This window comes from Halictus rubicundus, chromosome 11, assembly GCF_050948215.1.
Source record: "Halictus rubicundus isolate RS-2024b chromosome 11, iyHalRubi1_principal, whole genome shotgun sequence".
Taxonomy (NCBI): Eukaryota; Metazoa; Arthropoda; class Insecta; order Hymenoptera; family Halictidae; genus Halictus; species Halictus rubicundus.
Window position 1 is genome coordinate 13992132 of NC_135159.1, and position 19848 is coordinate 14011979.

General features: G+C 45.7%; 1 protein-coding gene across 8 annotated transcripts in view; it reads right to left on the reverse strand.

Moving 5' to 3' along the window:
* Heph (polypyrimidine tract-binding protein 1 heph) overlaps positions 1-19848 on the reverse strand; it is a 427542-nt gene that overhangs the window by 51728 nt on the left and 355966 nt on the right. For all 8 annotated transcript variants that reach the window (XM_076796830.1, XM_076796827.1, XM_076796824.1 and 5 more), the window contains one exon: positions 14673-14822. In XM_076796830.1, the coding sequence (XP_076652945.1) occupies positions 14673-14822 (150 nt within the window). The remainder of the gene's footprint in view (positions 1-14672; positions 14823-19848) is intronic.

A 19848-nucleotide genomic window follows, 5' to 3' on the forward strand; every position in this document is an offset into this window, starting at 1 on the left:
ACACCCCCAGGATGTGGTTCTTTCGAAGTGGAAGCGGGGAGGGAGGCCGCACGAATAATAAAACCAGCGACAATAAATAACAATGCCAGTGGCATTAAGCTTTCACTCCGAAAACAACGCAAATAGATTGGAAACGTCGGGAAAGCACGGATTGGCCAATACAGTCACGATTCGATAAAAAATGGAATTTCTCGGTTGACTTATCTATTTTTTGGACCACTCGAAATTCTACAATTTAAAAAAAAAACCCTCATAACGAAAACAGCAAAAAATCAGATAATAATAAGAAAAGGGTGAATATTAGCTCTGGGGGTGCTGATCAGGGTTAATTAAAATTGGAATTGAAATTTTGGCCCAATTGCAATTTTATAATTAATAGAAATTCACTTGATCACTTAAGTAGAGAAAAATCAGATTAAATTGTGTTATGAGGGTTATCAGGGCAGGTGTTAAAGGGTAGAAATGACTGCGACGGAAAATGGTAGTGTCGAGCTAGCGAATTGAATGTAATATTAATCAATGCACCATGATATTCCTCTCAGGGCCGACTGTAAACTCGCGAACGCTCGGCACAGCCCGTTTATTCCGCTCGCTCGCAATGTGCCGGCAATTGTTTCGTTGCGCAAAGAACAGCCTCGAGGAGATATGCTTTCCTAATGCAAGGCAGTACCAAAGAAAATGAAGAAATTAAGAATTAACGTTCATCCCAAGACCGGGGGATGCCGTGGAAAATTGCGGCTGTTCGAACCGCCGCGAGGAAAACGGTCCAGCGATTTGTTTGCCAAACGAGCGAGCATCTTGTATCCGTTAGAATACTCGAGAGGGTTGCGATGCCGAGGGGAAAAACGCGGCCCTGGAAATATGGAGAAACGACTCGTAGAAAAATCAGCCTCGGATATTTCAGAAAGAAATTTTCCGCGAGGAGGATACTCGATGCTGCAGAATCATAATTGTTTATTTAAATCTTGGAAAAAATTGAGTCCTCGGTCTAAATTAAGCTAAGAGCAAGCCCTAACGAACAGTGCATCCGTTGCATTGAGCATCATTGTTTAAGGGATATTCCTAAAGTACATTTGGCAATCGGGGGTGTAGTTGGTAACACTGGGACACTTGTGGACACTTGGCTCACTACGTATACTAAACCTAGACCTGGATTAGGTCAGTGTTAGGGCCCTTTTTTCAGTCTTTACTTCACAAGGCCTAAAAATGCGAAAAACACAAATGTTCACATACCTCCGTTCCTGATGCATATTTTCCGAAGAAAAAATTTGTGCGTGTACCTCAAATATACAGTCAAATATCCTAGAAGTTTTAACAAAATCGGCTCGGTAGTTTGTTTAAAAAAAAATCGAACGCGTCGCCCTGATTTCAGGCCTTTTGAGGCCAGACCCCCCAAAAGACACAAATGTTCACGTATCTCCGATCCTGCTAAATATTTTTTCGTGAAAAAAATTGTAGACGTGTCTTAAATATGTGTTCAATTGTCCCAGAAGTTTCAACAAAATCGGTTGGTTAGTTTGTTTAAAAAAAAATCAAACGTATCATCGCTTGAGTCATGCACCCTATATCCAGGTCCAGGAGGCTGGGACACTTAGGGCACTAAACATACTAAGTCTAGGTGTAGGCTGCGAACTCTAGGTCTTAGTCTTGGGGTACTAAATGCTCTAGGTCCAGGTGCGGGACTCGTGCAGAAGGCTTTAGATCTGGGTCTGTAACCCTTAGCACAATACTCGGACTCCAGATCCAAGTCCTAGGCTAGGAAAGACTCCAGGTCTAGGACTATGGTTGCAAGAGCCACCAGATCCGGATCCAGCTACCCAAAACAAGGACTTGCGAAGTCGAGACCATCGCCGAACAAATGCAATAGGATGGCCGAGGAATCCCTCTCGATCAAAAAAACATCTAACTTTGCATTTTACATCGAACCGTGGAGCAGGCTCTTAGCACAACGTCGCGGAAATAGCACGGAGGATGGAAGGAAAAGGAGGGACCGACGGTGGGGGAGGGTTGTAGACGAGGAGGAGACGTGGTGGAGGCGAAACCGAGAAAGGGGGCGGCTGGAAGCGGAAGCAGCCAGGAAGACTGATTATTCTGACTGCAGAAGAGTTCGTCTGGCTGGTGGGCCACTCCATCATTTTGACGGGCGCGAATCCCTCTCGTAATATTGTCCAATGAACGCGCTCCTTTATTCTGAACGAATGAGGTACGAGCATTAAAAGCATCAGGCAAAAAGGGAGAGCCTGGAGGCCCCCTGCCCCGAAAAACACAGCCGTAATGGAATCCGGGAATTCTCTGCGTGGCCCGGGAAAAACAGGCTCTGGGATAGTCGCGTATGATTGAAATCGATGGTCCGCCGATAGGCTCCCCGGGAAAACGAATCGTCTTTCCAGAATCCGACCCTGCTGCGACTGCTATACCCCACCACGACCCTAACGCGTTTTTAGGGGTTCCAGCTCTGCGCTCTAACGAAGTCACGACGCGTGCAACTCGGGGAAAGAAAACAGGAGACTTTTGAGCCACCCGGTGAAACGAAGGGACGGCCAAGCGTTTGCAGCCGCCCCGCAGCAACGGGAACGTTCGATTTTTCTTTCAGCTGCGCGCCCCTCGGTCTCCATTTCCCTGTTTCGCATGCTGCTGTGAAATGAAATATGAGTAAAATGGATAACGGGCGAGTCGCGACCGGAAAATGGAACACGATGAGAAGCAAGAGGGTGACAACGGTGAACGGGGCAGGGTCGTGTTTGGATTTCGCACGTTCAACCGAAATGGGACGAGACACGCGATGATGATGCATCGCGCGCGCCAATTAAAATCCAGCAGAACCACGATCCGAGTATTGCTTTCCGTTGCCGCGATAAGGGACCGCGTTTAAAAATAAAAAAAAAAAAAAAGTGGAAGCTAGACGATTCGATAGTTTAAACACCTACATGGACTTCCAGCATTGAGAGAGTAACAAATACCCGTCAGCTGAATTAGCCTGATGAGTGGATAGCTTGTCTAGAAAGAACGTACCGTGCAAAGTTTCAACCCCCTACCTCAATCATAGGGGTAGGTACAGACAAAAATCGAATTAGCAGTCTTTGGTCCAGATTCCCTATTAAACATCGTGCAAAAAATCTGAAAAAAATCTACAACCTTTCCACTCTCCAGATACACAATCGAGAATTTTTTCAAATTTTTCCATCGAAAATTCTAGCCACAAGAAGGAAAAATGTAAAATTTGAAACAATGCAATTTTTTCAAAAAATTCAAACGGGTTGGTAACTAAATTTTTACGGTAGCTGCACGGCGTCATAACTACTGTTCTCAAATTTTTTCAGATTTTTCGGAAAGGTATGTCAGCGTTAAAAAAAATGAAAACTACGGTTCAGTGCGCGTTCACTAATTTCGAACGGTTCTGTGTAACAACTATGTTTTTTAATGGATAAGGGTGATGCGGATTTTCGTGATCGTCACGAGTCGGACATTTCAGCCCCGGAGACAGACCTGACAATGGGATATTGTTATTCTGAACAGCCGAAAGGGGCGAAGGATATGGGGTTGGTCGTGAGGATAGAGAGGTCGTCGTAGGTTCGAGAGTGGTTACGCGGCCAAGATGGCGTAATATTTTTAATGGAGGGTGCCTTGGGTGATCTACGGCACGCTGCATTGTTTCTGTACGACGCCTCCGTATATTGCTTTCCCGCTCTCCACCTTTCTCCGCGCCTCTTGCTCTTTTATCATCGTTCGTGCTCTTTGCGCTCCTTAGGTCGTACTTAAGACCTTCCGGCGACGGTTTCCCGAAAATTATACGACAGACGACTATCCGCGCCCGTTTTACCACCGCTTGACTGACTCTCGTGACTTGCCTCCTCAGAGGAACACGATTTCTCTTCGCAAAAAGAAAATTCAACGATTATTCCCGAAAATTCAAGCCACGCAATATTCAATAAAAATTGTTCATCCCCCAAGCCAACATCCAGCGGTGTTAGGTTCATTGACACCTCACAGTCTTCGCTAGCCTGGAAGAAATAATTCCGCAGTCGTCCAGCGGCGAACAGTCAAACTATTTTTCCAGATTAACACTAGGTTCACGGGACGCGTCAAAATGACACGTTCTAATATCTTTAATTTACGATTATTGAGATTGTAAAGGTGCATTCACGAGGAATTATTCAACAAATTTATTTCATTGGGTATGTTATTTTTGAAATGGCTAAAAATTTAGATGGACACATTCTCGTTATTTTTTATAAATCAATGTAAAATAGTCACTTTCAGTGGTCCGTAAACCTAGTGTTAAAAATGCAATGCTTCTTCGTACAATTTATAGATGTAGAAAAGTAAGAAATTCACGTTCTATTTTTCGGAGAATATTCACACGTCTTTGTGACCGCGAGAACAAAATGTTTTCGAGGCGGCATTATACTGAAAAAAAAAACAATGAATTTGCTTTCTACTAGCCAGTGATTAAAAGAAAAATTCTCGGGGAACTTTTTACGGTTTCCATTTGACACGGAGTCTTGCCGCGGCTTTATCTTGAACTTTACATATTTTTCCCGGGTACGTCTGAGATTAAAAACTTGAAAAAGCTGTCGCTCTTGAAAAATCACCCGTTTCCCGAAGCAAAGGGACCGGAGGGGGAGGGGGTGGCCGAGGTGGTGGCCGTTCTGAACCAACAGTCGCCCGTCGGTGTAAAGTAGAATTATGTCACGGCTTTACCGACGGATACTTTTTATGGGGCTTCGCGCAGCCACGGCCGCCTCTAAAGGCTACCAAAACTTTCCTTCCCGCTAAAACCATTAGCTTCCCCGTATATTCTCGTACAAAGGCGCGCACTTCCTGCCCCTCGGCCCGCCCCTAAAATCCGGTACACACCGGGAACAGGTGTCGGAGGACCGTGCGGCCAGCCTCTGAAAAAGAATCCCCTAGCCATGGGCCGACGGGGTGTGCATCAACAAAGTGTCATTCCTCCTGCGTGGCTCGCCTTACATTAAACCCTTGAAAATCTGACGCGGGCACACACCGTTCTACACGCCAAAGAATATCTTTTCCCTCCTTTGTGGAAATTTTCCAGTCGACGCAAAAAATATCGGCACCCCAGAACAGGTGACTCGTCCACTCTCAAAAATTGTTGAAAAATGTTCCACTGTCAACGATACCATGAAAATATAGATCCATGCATTCAAGGGTGTCTAAAGAATCGGAAAAATCCCAAGCACAATTTGGGAAATTCGATTTTTCCTGCGAAATTGAATATCTCGAAAATTGATGGTCCCACGGAAAAACCACTATCGGATTAATATCCGGCAACTCAAGATCTATGCCGGAGGTATAAAAGACACCTTAGGCGAGTGGCAGGAAAACTCTCGAAAATGTAGATTGTATCACGTCTTTTTTTTTTTGCATTTTTGACCGTGTTACTGCCGGAGGATCGTGCGTGTCAATACATTTTTGATCCGGTGTAGCGCGACGTAACGCGCTCATGGTGGCCGTGGCAGGGGAACGCGAACGGCGGACGAAAGAAAACGAACCGTAACGTCGTAAAAATCCAAAACGCTCGCGTCGGAGTAAAATTTTTACAGCCCGGGCTTTTTTTACGTATTCCGGAATCGAAATATCGGGGGCTCTCCGACGTGGGCGAGGTCTCGCTTTACATCGCGCGTAACTTGATTGGCAAAAGTAAGCACACCGGGGATGGATACCCCGTTAAGTATCCCTCGGGGATTTTTCCGCCGGCGGGTCTCGTCGCTCGGAAGAAATATTTAACAAAGCGCTACGATAAGATTTATATTTCATTAATGGCCCGGCTGATGGATTCCTGTTACGTTTCCGAAGTTTCTTTTCACTTAGGGCGGTCATCGTTCTTAATAATTGCCGGTAATGAAAAGGAATTCCGGGGGGGGGGAGGGAGAGAAAGAGGAAAAAAAAGTTCTCGCGGACCGAAATAAAACGAGAGGAACGCGAGGGCGAAACTTGGTTAAGGGAGGGTAATATTAATATTTCCCCGCGTATATTCTCGCCACGTTTCTTACGTCGTGCCTCGGACTTCTCTTTCTCGTCCGCCCAGAAGAAGGGAATCATAAAAATTTCTGATCGACTGTACTCCGCGCACTTCCTACTCTCACCCCCGATCTGGAAAAAGGGAATCAAAAGACTAGTCCAACAAATTTCGAACTGTTTAAGAATTTACGATTACACGTCCGCCCTTATCGCCTGATTACACCCGCCGGAACCGGGAGGAAATTTCTGAAGAAAAATCTGCGAGTCCGGGCGATTCGATTTTTAATAAAAAGAAATCCCTCCGGGGCGTAATAAAAATATCCGATAAGGAAAACTCGTGTTCACGAGGAGCTAAAGGCGCGAGGTAATCGAATTGAAACGCCAACGACCAATTCGGCGATACAAATAAAGCCGGAGTAAGCCGGGTAAAGACTGTAGCCTCGTAGCCGGGGGGGCTCTGCGAGTACCTAAATTATTCGAAACTGCCAACTAACGCTGTACACGGCCGGGCTTTGGACGATGGTAAGCCGCGTAAAAATGCTTCTTAATCTTGAGCAAGGTCTCTAGATTGCCACCGGAACTTTTTATGACCGCCGAAATTCGCCCCAGAAACGAGGGAGCCGAAAGAATGGCAACAAGACGGAAATTACCATGAGCGCGACCAGAACTGCTCCAGAAGAAAGGAAAATGCGCGACAGGAAAGAAGTAAGAGCCAAAAGGTAAACCTCGCCCCTTGCGGAATAATGGCTGGGTCGATCCTGACCCCATTGTGCTCATATCTTGCTGAAACCATTACGCAAAATTGTAGGTCTACCAAGAAGCCATGAAATATCCGAGTGGAGCCCCGGAAATGACTCGAAGGGCCAAAAATGGGCGGAGCTTGTGAGTGTGGGCGGAGTCAATACAACTAGTGGGCGGAGTCAATACAACTAGTGGGCGGAGTCAATAGAATTAGTGGGCGGAGTCAATAGAATTACTGGGCGGAGAAACAAGGTTCGGTAACAAGAAATAGATTGAGCAATATGAGGAGCAAATAAAAATTACAAGGAGAGCCAAACAAATATAGGCGGAGTCTTCAAAAGAGGAAAGCCGATGGATTGAATAGGAAGAGCAAACAAATATCAGGAGGAGCGTAAGAATGAAAATTTCTAGATGGGACCAATAAGACTTAGGAGGGGAAGCCAAGAGTTAATGGGCGAAGCAAAGAATATGAGGGGCGTGTCCAATTAGAACTGTAGGGAGGCGGCAATGAATCCGATGAAAATTGAAGGGAAGAGTCACCCAGAAATTGTGGGAGGAGCCAAGAAAAAGTATTAGATCCGCCCACCCGATTTTTTACACAGGTTTAATGACAGTAGAACGTGTCAAATACAATCGAATGAATAGAAAGGGGGCGGAGTCGAATGATTTAATGGTGGGGGAAGTGTCTAACAGTCTCTAAGGCGTCGAGAAAAATATGAGAGCAGGGGGATAAGGAACAGACTGTCGAAGGAGGATAACGAAGCCATGGCGGCGAACTCACTTCTAAATTAATTACTATACAATGCGGGGACGCTTTGTCGCGCGGCGTCTTTATTAAACAAGCCCGGCCCTGGCTCCGCCTTTCACTTAACCGACATATTACCCCCAGGGGCGGACGATGTATTAACCGTGTCCTGCACACGCCGGTGGCGGCGGACCTGTCCCGAGTAATTTTTTTCATCCCCCGGAACGCGAAATCCCCTTGTTGCATCCTTTTGTTTATGCAACGAGGAGGCCACCGCGGCAGATATTGCGGAGATTACGCGCTCGAGTCTCGCCGGGCGAAGATTTAACGGTTGAATTAGTGGTGTTCCTTAATGAAACATGAATCAGGGATTGAAATCAGCCACCGGGGGTGTTTTAACGCCCGGAATTTTGCCGCGTGACACCCCGGGGGGTGGGGGGAGAAAAGGGGGCGGGGACGTTTCGCTGACATTCCCGAAGCCCGAAGCCCTGTACCATCTTCGTTTCATCGAAGTTTGATCAGATTCTAACTTCACGAAGCCCCGCGCGGAATTTCGGGTGTGTCTTGCGCGTCGAATATAAATGGTAATCCAAGGATGAAGTTCATCGTCCCGGGACTGCTCTTATTTGTACGTTTATGTAATTGAAATTACAAAGTTCCGGACGCTTGCATTTAGAGGGAAGCACTTTGAAAATAATCCAGCGGAAACTTCGCGTTCGAAGAACCGACACGGAGTACTACGAAGAAACCTAATCCCATCAGGATTGAGCACAGACGAATCTCCATCGAGGCAAAGCCCCGCGATGGTTTCCACGTAATTTTTGATAACAGAGAACAGCGAGAGCGTGTCGATGGCTCAATCACGGTTCTCCGAGCTCGGTCTCGCGTCCGTATGCACGCCCCTATGAAATTGTTGACATTAGACCCGAAGCTATGGCACCAGGATTTCCTCTCCTCTCCGGGGCGTCGAGAGCACGCCCAGTGTTTCAAGAATTCCCCAACACGTGCCACGCTCGCAAGACGCAAAGCAGAGCGGCGCACGTGCATGCAAGTATCGCCGAAGCTTTCACGGCGATTGCTTTTTCGGCGTCGTTTGTCAGCCGGGATGTTCAGCGAGAAATCATTCGACCTCTCCTAGGGGTGGTTTCACGCTGCCGAACCAAACCATCTTTATCCGACCCGTTAAAATGCTCTTGCATCGAGGGAGAAACTGTATCCGCCGCTTCTCACGAACAAATCTTCCGAGAATCGATCGATTCCGAAGAAAGGGATGCTAAACTATCCCACGAATAGCAGAGAGTCCCCTCGAAAAATGAATCTTCGAAATTCTCGCGAACCAAATTAAATATCCGGTACACCGTTTCGGAATACACTAAGAATAGACTATTTTCCGCAAAGTTTCAACCTCCTACCTTGATCGGCAGGGTGGATATTTGGAAAAATGTAATTATCGGTTTTACGTCACTACCCCCACGTTTCCCGCAGCAAAATTCGGAAAAAAATCTACAACATTTCTGCCACTGAGATGTATATTTGAGAATATTTTCAAATTTTTTGGTTGCGATTCCTGGCTATGGTAGAATAAAATAAAGAAAGGGATGGAGTTCCCGTATCGTTCTCTTCAAAAAATAAATTTTCGAAATTCTCGCGAACCAAATTAATACATAGGTATGCTATTTGATGATACAATAAGGAAAGACTATTTGTGCCAAGTTCCAACCCCCTACCTCGATCGGTAGGGTAGATATTCGAAAAAATTGGATTATCGGTTTTTGGTCGATTTCCCCACTGTCCCCATGGTAAAAATTCTGAAAAAAATCTGGAACACTGCTGGTATTGAGATACACGTTGGAGAATTTTTTCAAATTTGTTTCTCGAAAATCCCGGTTGTGGCACAACAAATACGAACTAGCGTCGCTGAATTTTTCGTGATTGTTAAAGCGGGCCATGCAAGGGGACGAGATATGTATTTCTCGAGCTAGGATTATGGACTGCCGAATGTTCGGAACGTTCCACTGATCACCCGGAATCTCGAAGGACGGTGGGCACCCTTGGCCGAGTCCGCTTTTATTCTCCGCTTGCACTTTACGTGGGGTGAAATGCTCGGTGTTCGCGGAAATTTCCGCGCGAACGATATTCGACGGAGGGAAAAGTGTTTCTGGGAAATTCTTCGGGGTTTATCCACGCGTGACTGCGTTTAATTCTGAGGACTGGGGTTTCGTTCGCGGAAGTTCGTGATCCGAAATCGCTGGCCGACAGCGCGGCCAAGTTAACTGGCACAGAGCTAAGTTTACCGCATCGAGCTTAACAGCATCCACTACTTTAGGATCTAAAAATAAAGACTTTGCTATTGCAGCGAATTCAGTAAATAAAATAACTTGGAATTAAAATTAAAAATTTTTCCGTGCATCGAAGTTCCTTTGTCACGTGGTGAAACGAACGCGGAGTCCGACCATTCACTCTGTCCTTTATTTATTGTTTTCCCCCTCTCTTTCTCTCGCGTGACCGCGAAACTTTCAGACTCCCCACGGAATCGGTGTCCGTTTCCGGGAAGTTGCCGGATCACCCGGCAGGAAAGAGCAGTTTGACAACTCCCGAGTCTCCTCTGGAGACCAACGCGCCATCGGGAAACCCGAGACTCCACCGAGCTGGATCCCTACCCGTTTATTAATGATAACGACGTTTCCGATCGATCCATCCACGACTTTCGAAACTTTCATGCAAATGGTCAGACTGTGTTTTCCAGCTGGTCGGACTTACCACGAATTTATTCTCCCGCTGAACTATCCACTGGAAAGTCGCGTTTTTCACGGCGTTCGTTCTGATCGAGTTCATCGGCCTGAGAAACACTCTGCTGCAAATCTGGCGCAAGTCTGCTGAAAACCTGCTGAAAACCTGCTGAAAACCTGCTGCAAATCTGCTGAAAATCTGCTGCAAATGTCCTCGAACCTAATGGATCAACTTTAGGTACCTGCAATCCTCTCAAACCCAATATTTTCCTCTCAAACGACGTTGTAAGGTTTAAGAAAGTTTGAAGTCGTTAGAGAGAAAAATATTGAGTTTGAGAGCTTCTACTAGAATTGAAGAATGTTAAGGATATTAGGATTGCAGGTACCCAAAGGTGATCCATTAGGTTTGAGGACGTTTGCAGCAGATTTGCAGCAGATGTTCAACAGATTTTCACCAAATTTGTAGCAGATTTGCACCAAATTAGTAGCAGATTTGCAGCAGCACCTTGTCGAAGTGCAGTAAGTTTCGCAGTAGCGTATTTTTTTTTCGATTCCAGAACGTGTTAGACCTAACTCAGGGTCGCCAAGTAATATTTTGTCGTTGGAAAGCGATAGACAAAATTCATCGTGGAGCAAAGTATAGGCTTTCACGAGGACCACAATGGGAAACGATATTATCTCCGGAAGTTCTATCCTTTTTACGAAAGTTAACACTTTGCGCGGTTTATCCGACCTAGGTAAACAAAACCATTGTTGGCAGAGTTTCCGCCGTAAAGTGGATTAAAACTATTTTCATTGTTTTTCCGCAACAACAAAAAAAAAAGAAGGCAAAGAGGGGCGGGGCGAAAGAAAAGATGAGGAAAAAGATGGAGGAAGAAGGAGATACCGGAAACTCGTATTTCTCCGTACCGTTCCGGCGAGAGAACCGCGGCCCCGGGAAGTTTCGCAATTAATAAGTAATTTCTCTGCACTTTATAGCGGAGAGGAGAAACTGTCATAAAAAGTTTCGACGCCCGTTTCTTTCGCTTCGATCCGCCGCGATGAAAAACAATACAAATAAATATCGAAGGTATCGTCGCGGAAATCGCCCGGCGTATTTCATCGCGAACTAATTCCCCTGTCCTCCGTGTCCCGGGGCTTGCGTTACATTTTTAAGCTGCCGCGCGAACGCTATCGATTACTATTATCGGGCCCGTTCGCCAATTAAAATCCTCACCCGTTTAACTATAATTCTCCTAGCACAAAGACCGTATTTTCAAATACCCCTCTTTGATACTCGATGCTTCGACAAACTCCACCTTTCTTTCTCGCCGTTTAAATCGATAATTCCAACAACCCATTAATTAATTTTCACCATCTGGAACAATTTTAAAAATTAAAAATAATGCAAATAAAACAAGAATGATATAAAAATAATTTAAACATGAAGAAAGACGATGAAATAATTAATCAATGCGTCGAACATTTTCGACCCCGTTAAACAATGTTCAAACGCGTCGTTCGTGTCTGTCTGACTAATGGCCGGCTCATACTACTAGTTGTCTATCGACGAGCGTAAACAGTTTGCGAATGCCTGATTTTTCGTTAATATTTGCGTCAAGCGTGAAAATGCTCGTCGGAACAAAAACCGTAGAGCGAATGGAAAACAGGTGAAACAGGTGAAACATGAAGTCAACGAGGAGGACGTTTACACGTAGCCCGTGGAATTGTTTCGCGACGAACTTGCGCGTAAATCGAGTGCACAGTAGTGCAATTTACGCCGGGAACGTTTGAACCAGAGAATTAAAGCGACTTTCGAGAGCGGAATTTTGTTAACAAATCGCCACTATCGGAGAAAGGTGGGAACCGCAAACGTGTTGAAAAATAGCCGCGCCGACAATTGAACGAACCGATCAGCCCTCACCCCATATTTTCGCTGTGTTAAAATTTTTGAAACTAACACAAAGTAAACAATTCATCAGAAATTTATAATAATTATATACTAATTGTAAAATAAAGCGCGATGGAATTTTATTTATTATAATTAATATAAATTTAATAAATGGTGATCAGAGGTTAAAGGACTTTTTGTTCGACGAAAATTGCTATCGCATAGTGCATCAGAGATGCAGCATCCTCGACTAAGACGTGTCAACTAGCGGCGTAAATGACAAGCACAGGGACACGTGCGGGAGACACCTAAACACCTAAACACCTACAAAGACAACTCATATGACGGACAGTGTCACCTGTGCGGGGGTGTACAGCGGAGACAGGACCACGGAGAAGATGGACTCTCTATCCCCGGGGATTGTTCATAAGTTATGGACGCATTAATTATAATGGAGAACTCACGTCCCACTGTTTATTGACTTGACCTGTACACCTAAAAGGGTTCGCCATGTCCCCTGTAGCTTTTCTCAATGCGAATTCCCTGTCTTGTATATTTTCCGAAAATTTTCAATCTGAATCCCTGCACGAGCTAATGCAAAATTCTGTAACAATACACTTCGTTCAAAAAGATTGTCTGAATTTCAATCTGCATACTGGGTCGTTCGAGTCCATGCAATTTTCTGCTCATGATTTTGTGCTTCCAGCTATCCCAAAAAATTCTCGAATACCCTTCAATGTTTCTAGAATAGCGTACAATTATTTTTATCGTTGTACGTTGCTGCAATTTTTTAGTACAAAATGAAATTTCAAGACAAGTGTGGCAAAAATTATTTAAAGGTGTGTAATTAAACAATTATTTCGGACAATTTGGCAACGTTCAAATAGTTTCGGACTAATACGGCTTACACACTAATACGTATGATCTACAGAGAAAAATTGACATGACAATGTTCCCATCAATTTTGTTTCCAATTTGTCGAAACGTCCTGCAATTGGAACAACGATTGCATACGCAACGTCACACTATCTTTCCAAACATTTTTTAAATTGCAGATCAAATCCTGTCTCATTTACAGCAACATAAAACAAAAACAGTTCGGGTCAACAACGACCCGGTCACAGCGGGAGGGTGGTAAAATCCCCCGAAATTGATTTTGCGAAGAAAAATTTGGCTAAAAAATTAAAGCACAGGTGTTGCGAGGGCAGAAAAATATGGCGGCGATCGGGGTGGCAAAGTGCGCCTATAAAATATCGTTTAGAATTTGTTGGGACTCGCAGACGCAAGGAGCGCGGTGCGTGGACGGGCCGGGGTAAAAGTTCGTGACGCTTTTGTGCTTCGAGAAAAAAAAAAGAGAAAGAAAATACCGCGGCCGGTCCCCGCGGAGCGAAATTATGAAAATATTAAGGGGTGCGGGCGAGCCACTCGTTAAAAAGTAATTGCGCGAACTGCTCCGCAATAACTGAATATGGAAGAGCGAACTCCGGGATTCACGCGCGGATCCAAAGAGCCGCGGCGGATCTGCTTTCTTTGGCCGCCGCGACTGAAAATTACCGCGCCGCTTGGTTTTCATATATTCAGCCGCGCCGAGTAGACGTAGAAACCTCGGCTCCCTTAGTTACAAGGAACTACGGCCCGCCATTTTCCCTTCCAGCCGCCCCCACTCCTACACCCCTCCCTTTTTCGCCCACCCCCACCCCGCTACTTTTTGTTTTAATACTAATTTCAACGCGAAAGCGTAAAAAAGAATATATCGCTGGAAACGTAACTCAAGGAATGCACGTCCGACAGGGCTCCCTTTCTTTGATGTTAACATGGTATTCAGTTACGAACAGAATGCTCCTCTCTACTTTTTTTCGGGCGCTGCGCTCGCATAATTGCAGAACTGAAACTCCCCCTCTCGGTCCTCTCTCTCACAGCTCTCTCTTTCTCTCTCCCTCTCCAATACTCGTATCCTGTTACCCGGGCAGCGAAAAACTTTTACCGGGAATTTCCGATCCCACCACGATCGTTTCCAGCTGACACCGAGGCTGCCTTTTTCCGCTTTTGAGATGACAAATTTTTTGGGAGACTAGTTTCGAGCAATTGCACAAAGCTGGGTTGAGTAGAGTTCGGTTTGCCTGGTTTTTTACAGTCGCTCACCAGGGTAGAATTATTTTCTGATTTTTCTGTCGGGCGGAAGTTTGCACAAACGTGAGCAAACATCCTCAAACTAGTGCTTTATTCTATGCTTTTGCATGTGTGATGGTAGTGGGAACTTGTGTGCGAACATATTTCATCGCTGTTAGTGGATGTTTGATCAAATGGAGCCACGTTAGGACCTGTTTGTACTCTCGCGATTAAACAATACGTTTTTAACAGTTGCGACGTTGCTCAACCGAGACTATCTATGCACGTACAGTCGATGAACAGTATCAAACAGAAAATTGGGGAAAGGCCTGTTTGAATTCGTCTGCGACAGTTTGCACAAACCCCGAGTTTGCACAAACCCTCAGTTTGCAAAATCTGCTCATACTTTCTTGCGAGGTTTGAATTCGGTTTGGAAAGGTTTCCCCGAGGAAATATCGCATTCCAAGTATTGGTTGCATGATGTTTGAAGACTCACCGCATTGTTGGCGTGTGTTTGATCCGTCTTGAGCTCCCGGTGATTGCTGAATTGGACGTAAACTATTCTGCCACGGAGCTGAGCGATACAGGTACCGTAGTAACCCACCATCGTTGCTGCAGAATTCTCATCCGCCAGTTCCAAAAACGCCTGAAACAAAAAGCCGATCGTTTCTGTTAGTTGAATATCAATAAAACGGAGATTGACAAGCATCGTGCTGCTCATGGCAAAAAAAAAAAAGACACCGTACTGGGAAATGTTTGCCGATATCATTCGCGGAAAAGTGGATATGAAATTTTTGGAAACGTGGTCGTCCACCAATTTCCAGTAAAGATACTTTTTAATACAGAACTGTCGACCGTCGTCTAATTGAATAACCGGGACCGTGTTGCGTTTCGGTTTCTGCTGAAACGGAATCCAATCAAATCCGACCGCTGTGACTGAAATCGTTTCAACTTTCGAAACGGTCGAGGCACTTTTTGAAATCCGAACGACGCCGTGCCCCGGCGAGTTTCTTCCCAGCTATCACGAAATCCAAATATTAATACAGAATTATCTCTGTAATTGAGTTTCTGCGTTCCCGACTCTCCCTTCGGCCGACCTCTCGCAATATTTTCAACGCGTAATGTGCAAATCTTGTGCGCGATATTCCCTGCGAAAATATTCATCGAGTACTTGACGAGTTTCAAAAAGGATTTCTACGTCCCTTCCCAGAGAGGGTCCACTTTCGGAATTTTTTTGGAAAACACTGCGCAACCTACCCTTACGAAAAAATTCGTGGTCATAACTGGAACATGTATAAATAAGTCTGCAAAGTTTCATAAAGATACGTCACTTGGATCTCCAAAAAAAAAAAATTCCCAAAATCCCCCATGACAGGCCAGCAAAATTTGAGGTAGCTCGCTAAATATTTTTTAACGCAGACAGTTTTAAAAATTATAAAGATTGAGGGATGATAATCTAGACGGAGTGGTAGATTATAATTTCGCTAAGTCGAAAAGGGGAATTCGATACCACTCGATCACCTAGCGACATCTGTCTCACCCCCATCCCGGAATTTCTCCTCGATGTACCTCTTTTCTCCGCGATCCATTCCAATCGGCGACGGTCGTAGAGGCAACGTTGCATCTGCATCGTGCCTCTGATCCACTTCCTCCCCCTCACCCGACCGCCGTGCTCCCCCGCCATATTTCTTTTTTCAGTTCGAATCAATATTGCTTTAAGGGTAGAACGTCGCGCGCGGTGACTGGCGCTAGGGCAATTTCTCGCGTCTCATATTTACCGATTCAATAGCTTATTATTTGGCCACCACCCTCTCCCATCCCTGTCCACCCCCAACTCCATCCCTTTGAAGAAACAAGAAATAGAAACGGAACGGAGGGTGGAGAGGGGGGGCTGGAGAGTTGGGACAAAAGATTCCAAAATATCGGGGGTGGCTGCTCGTGTTTACAAAGAACGACAGAGCCCGAAGGGGTTGAACACTTAAGGAATTTAATAAAGAACATTTGCTTCTCCGCGGACTTTCGACAAAAGATCGACGCTGCAAAACGCTCCCTCTCGGAATTATTTTATTATTATTGGACCGCGGATCTTTATGCATTTCGATCCTGCAGAAATTTTCGCGAACTTGTAAAATACAGGGTTTATCGAAACGTGGCGAGCACATTTTATTTTATACATATTCTTTTACGAAGGGACTTTCTTAAATGTGAATTTGCTTTAATTATGTCCCGAAGTTGTTGAAGAGGATAGGGGATTCAATGTAACTAGTCGCAGACAGACCCCAGCCTAAATGCGCGATTTCTATTAAAGGAATCGCGGAATCCGATCAAAGAAGTCTCACGAACCCCTTGGAACTTCGAACAACTGGAAATAACGACATCGAACTATTAAACGTCTCGGAACTCCTGCGACTACGTAAGCAGACGGTGGGCGGGGACTCGGATAGACGATCATGCTCCGGTTTAGGCTAGCCAAGCGTCCGCCATATTTCCATTTCTTAAAAACATAGTTGCAAGTTCGAATAACGATTCGTAAAGCGTTCGTAAATTTTCATTCGGTCGAAAGAACTGATTAAGAGACATCGGAGCAATCCGTGCGTGTGGACCCCGGAGGAATCCGTGCGCGTGGACCCCGGTCGACACAATGTAATTCTACATATTCTAATTGCGTCGTCATAATAGATGAGTTGCTTTGAATCTCGAAAATTAACGTGTACACCGCCCGTAATTGCAACTGTATCTATCAATTATTTGTTTAAAATTAACCAGACGTATACAGATGTGTCATGGTGATCGCGTTAACCTCTAAAAAAAAAAAGTGACTGTTTCGCGTGAAAACCGGTGTAACGAAATGAACGTTTCAGTGAAAATGGTCGGTTCGTCGAAACGGTGAACACTCGGAAGAAAAATTATTCTGCGGGTCGCGTAAAAACGCGGATCAGAAGGGGCTTCATTAGTTCGGGATCGAAATTTCGCCGGGGCGGGAACGTCCGCCGAAAAACGTGCAGTTTGTTTGCGGAAATCGAGTTTGACGGGACGAACGATCATTCATTCGCATTTCCATGGGGGGTCATCATTCTGCAGGGACCGGGTTGCGCCACCTTGCGCGCACAAACACCAACGCGGGACGCGCACGTATGCACAGAGTGTCGCACACCGGGCCGGACGAGCGCGCGCACACACACACACACACACACACACAGGTAGACGGAAATCCGTGCAGGATGGAAAATTCGAGCGTAGGCAGTGCGCGGGGGTGAAACGCGAAAACGCACACAGAAGCGGGAATAATGTCGCGGCCGGACCGACCGTCCTGAATTTAACGGCGTTAACTCCGTTTCCAGCGCTAATGACGCATAGAACCGCGCAATTGGGTTTTCGTCCGAATGGAGGGAAATTCTCTGCGCGGATTTCTGCCGAGGATACGATGTCCTTATGTCAACCCCACGCGTGCTGCGTTTACGGCACGGGACGGAGGGGGAGGAGTGTACGCGATTCGACGAATGACCGTGCTATTGTTTGCCGATTAAACTCGTACTGCGACATCCGTGAAAATGATCTATTCACTCCCGGAATCGCCAGTGAAACGAGGCGAAATGAGACGCGTCCCACCCCTACCACAAAATTTTGAGAAATATGTAGCCTCCGCGGGACGGTCCTCTGAAAAAGCCTGAACAAGAATCGCATCGATATACAGGGTGGTTGGTAACTGGTGGTACAAGCGGAAAGGGGGTGATTCTACGCGAAAAAAGAAGTCGAAAATATAGAATAAAATGTTTTCATCCGAAGCTTCGTTTTCGAGAAAATCGAGTTTGAAAATGCAGCAAGTACGCATGCTATTCGATAGGAATTGTCTGCTGCGTCTGATCATCACCTACCAATTCTACTTCCTGCGCATACTAAAGCACCCGAACCCGACGGATCTTTAAATTCGATTTTCTCGAAAACAAAGCCTCAAACGAAAAATTTTTATTCTATATTTTCGACTTCTTTTTTCGCGTAGAATCACCCCCTTGCCGCTTGTACCACCAGTTACCAACCACCCTCTATATACAAAATGTGGCAAAAATCCTTCCGAAATAATTTTTATAGTATTTCTACTTTGCGGATACCTGCATTAGAACGCCCTCGTTCGCCTCGAGTAAGAATCGCATCGATGACCCCATTAATATTGTTCCCCCCCGGGCAAGAAAGTATCGAAGACAATGACGTGCATCTTGAGAATGTACAATCACCGAAAGAATGGGTGGCATGACGATAATCGTAGAGGCGTGGATATCCCTCGCGGTAACCAACCCCATTACAAGGGTGCGGGCCGCGTTTATGGGCTCGTAAATCACCACAAGGGGGTGGCATTCGGGCGATTATTATTTTGTGGATACGGTTACGTGTATAGGTAGTACAAGGTGTTCCGAGGAATAATTTATAGGCATTCGGTCTCGTATTTTCCCGGTGCGGCACGTAAGACAAAAATCATTGCCGCGAGGAAACTATGACGTCAGAAATTACAGAGCACCTTGGCGCCGACAATCCCATTCCCGAAAATTGACGATACTTATCGCAACTTTCCGCGAACCTACAAAAGAAGACAACAAAATCCAGTGGAATAACCGGAAGATATTAAACAATTTTTAATAGACAAAAATTTAAAGGGATATGAAAAGGTGGTGTGGAGCCCAGTTTGAGGCACGAAACAATTTTTAACTAACTGAAATCCCGAGGAACACGGGAAGGGGGTTGGAGCCAAGATTGTTGTTTAAAAATGACGCGGGGCAAGTGTCTCTAAAAAAAAAAAAGGGAATGAAAAGGTGGTGTGGAGACCAGTTTGGGGCACGAAACAATTTTTAACTAACAGAAATCCCGAGGAACACGGGAAGGGGGTTGGGGCCAAGATTGTTGTTTAAAAATAACGCGGGGCAAGTGTCTCTAAAAAAAAAAAAAAATGATTAAGTTCGCGTTATCGATGGCGCGCGGTTGTGTGTCAGTAAACATCGTGTGTGCCCGCCCACGGGGGGTGGATGACGCGCGGGGGCTGCGGTCGTGGGGGTTGTTTACGGCGTGGCACGGGAATTCGATCCAATAACGTCTTTATGGCCGTCGTAAGGTGAATGCGGTAGCTCCGCCGCTGCCAGGATGAGAAGATTGCGGTGGGGCAAGGGCAAAAGTGTAGAAGGGGACTACGTGTGGTAATCCGGGATCACGATTCGGGTGGGAATACCGTCTGGACGCGACGGGACCTTAAGATCGAGGAAACGGCTTTTTACACGCGACCACACGCCGATCGCCACCCCACCCACACACACACATCTACACTTTCCTTCGCGCGGGAGGGGTGTGTCAATTCAAACCCCGCAACCGTCCACTCCAGGGGAACAATTGTCCCTCCGCTGGAACGTTTCGCGGATGATTAAGCAGCGCATTCGTCCACTAATATGGATCTCAATCATCTCCAACGGAAATGTACCAAAATCGATCAAAGTCCCCACGGGCGTACAATAAAATAACATGGAGAAAGGAAAAGTGGTTTGTAGGATGGTCAGAGATGACACGGGGGTCTCTAAGATTAATTAGAAAATGTTTTCGGATGGTTAGTAATGTGAAAGAAGTGCTAATTTGAAGTCTGCAACTGATCGAAGGCTGTAGAGGAGTCCCTGCGTGTGGACCCCGGTGGAGTC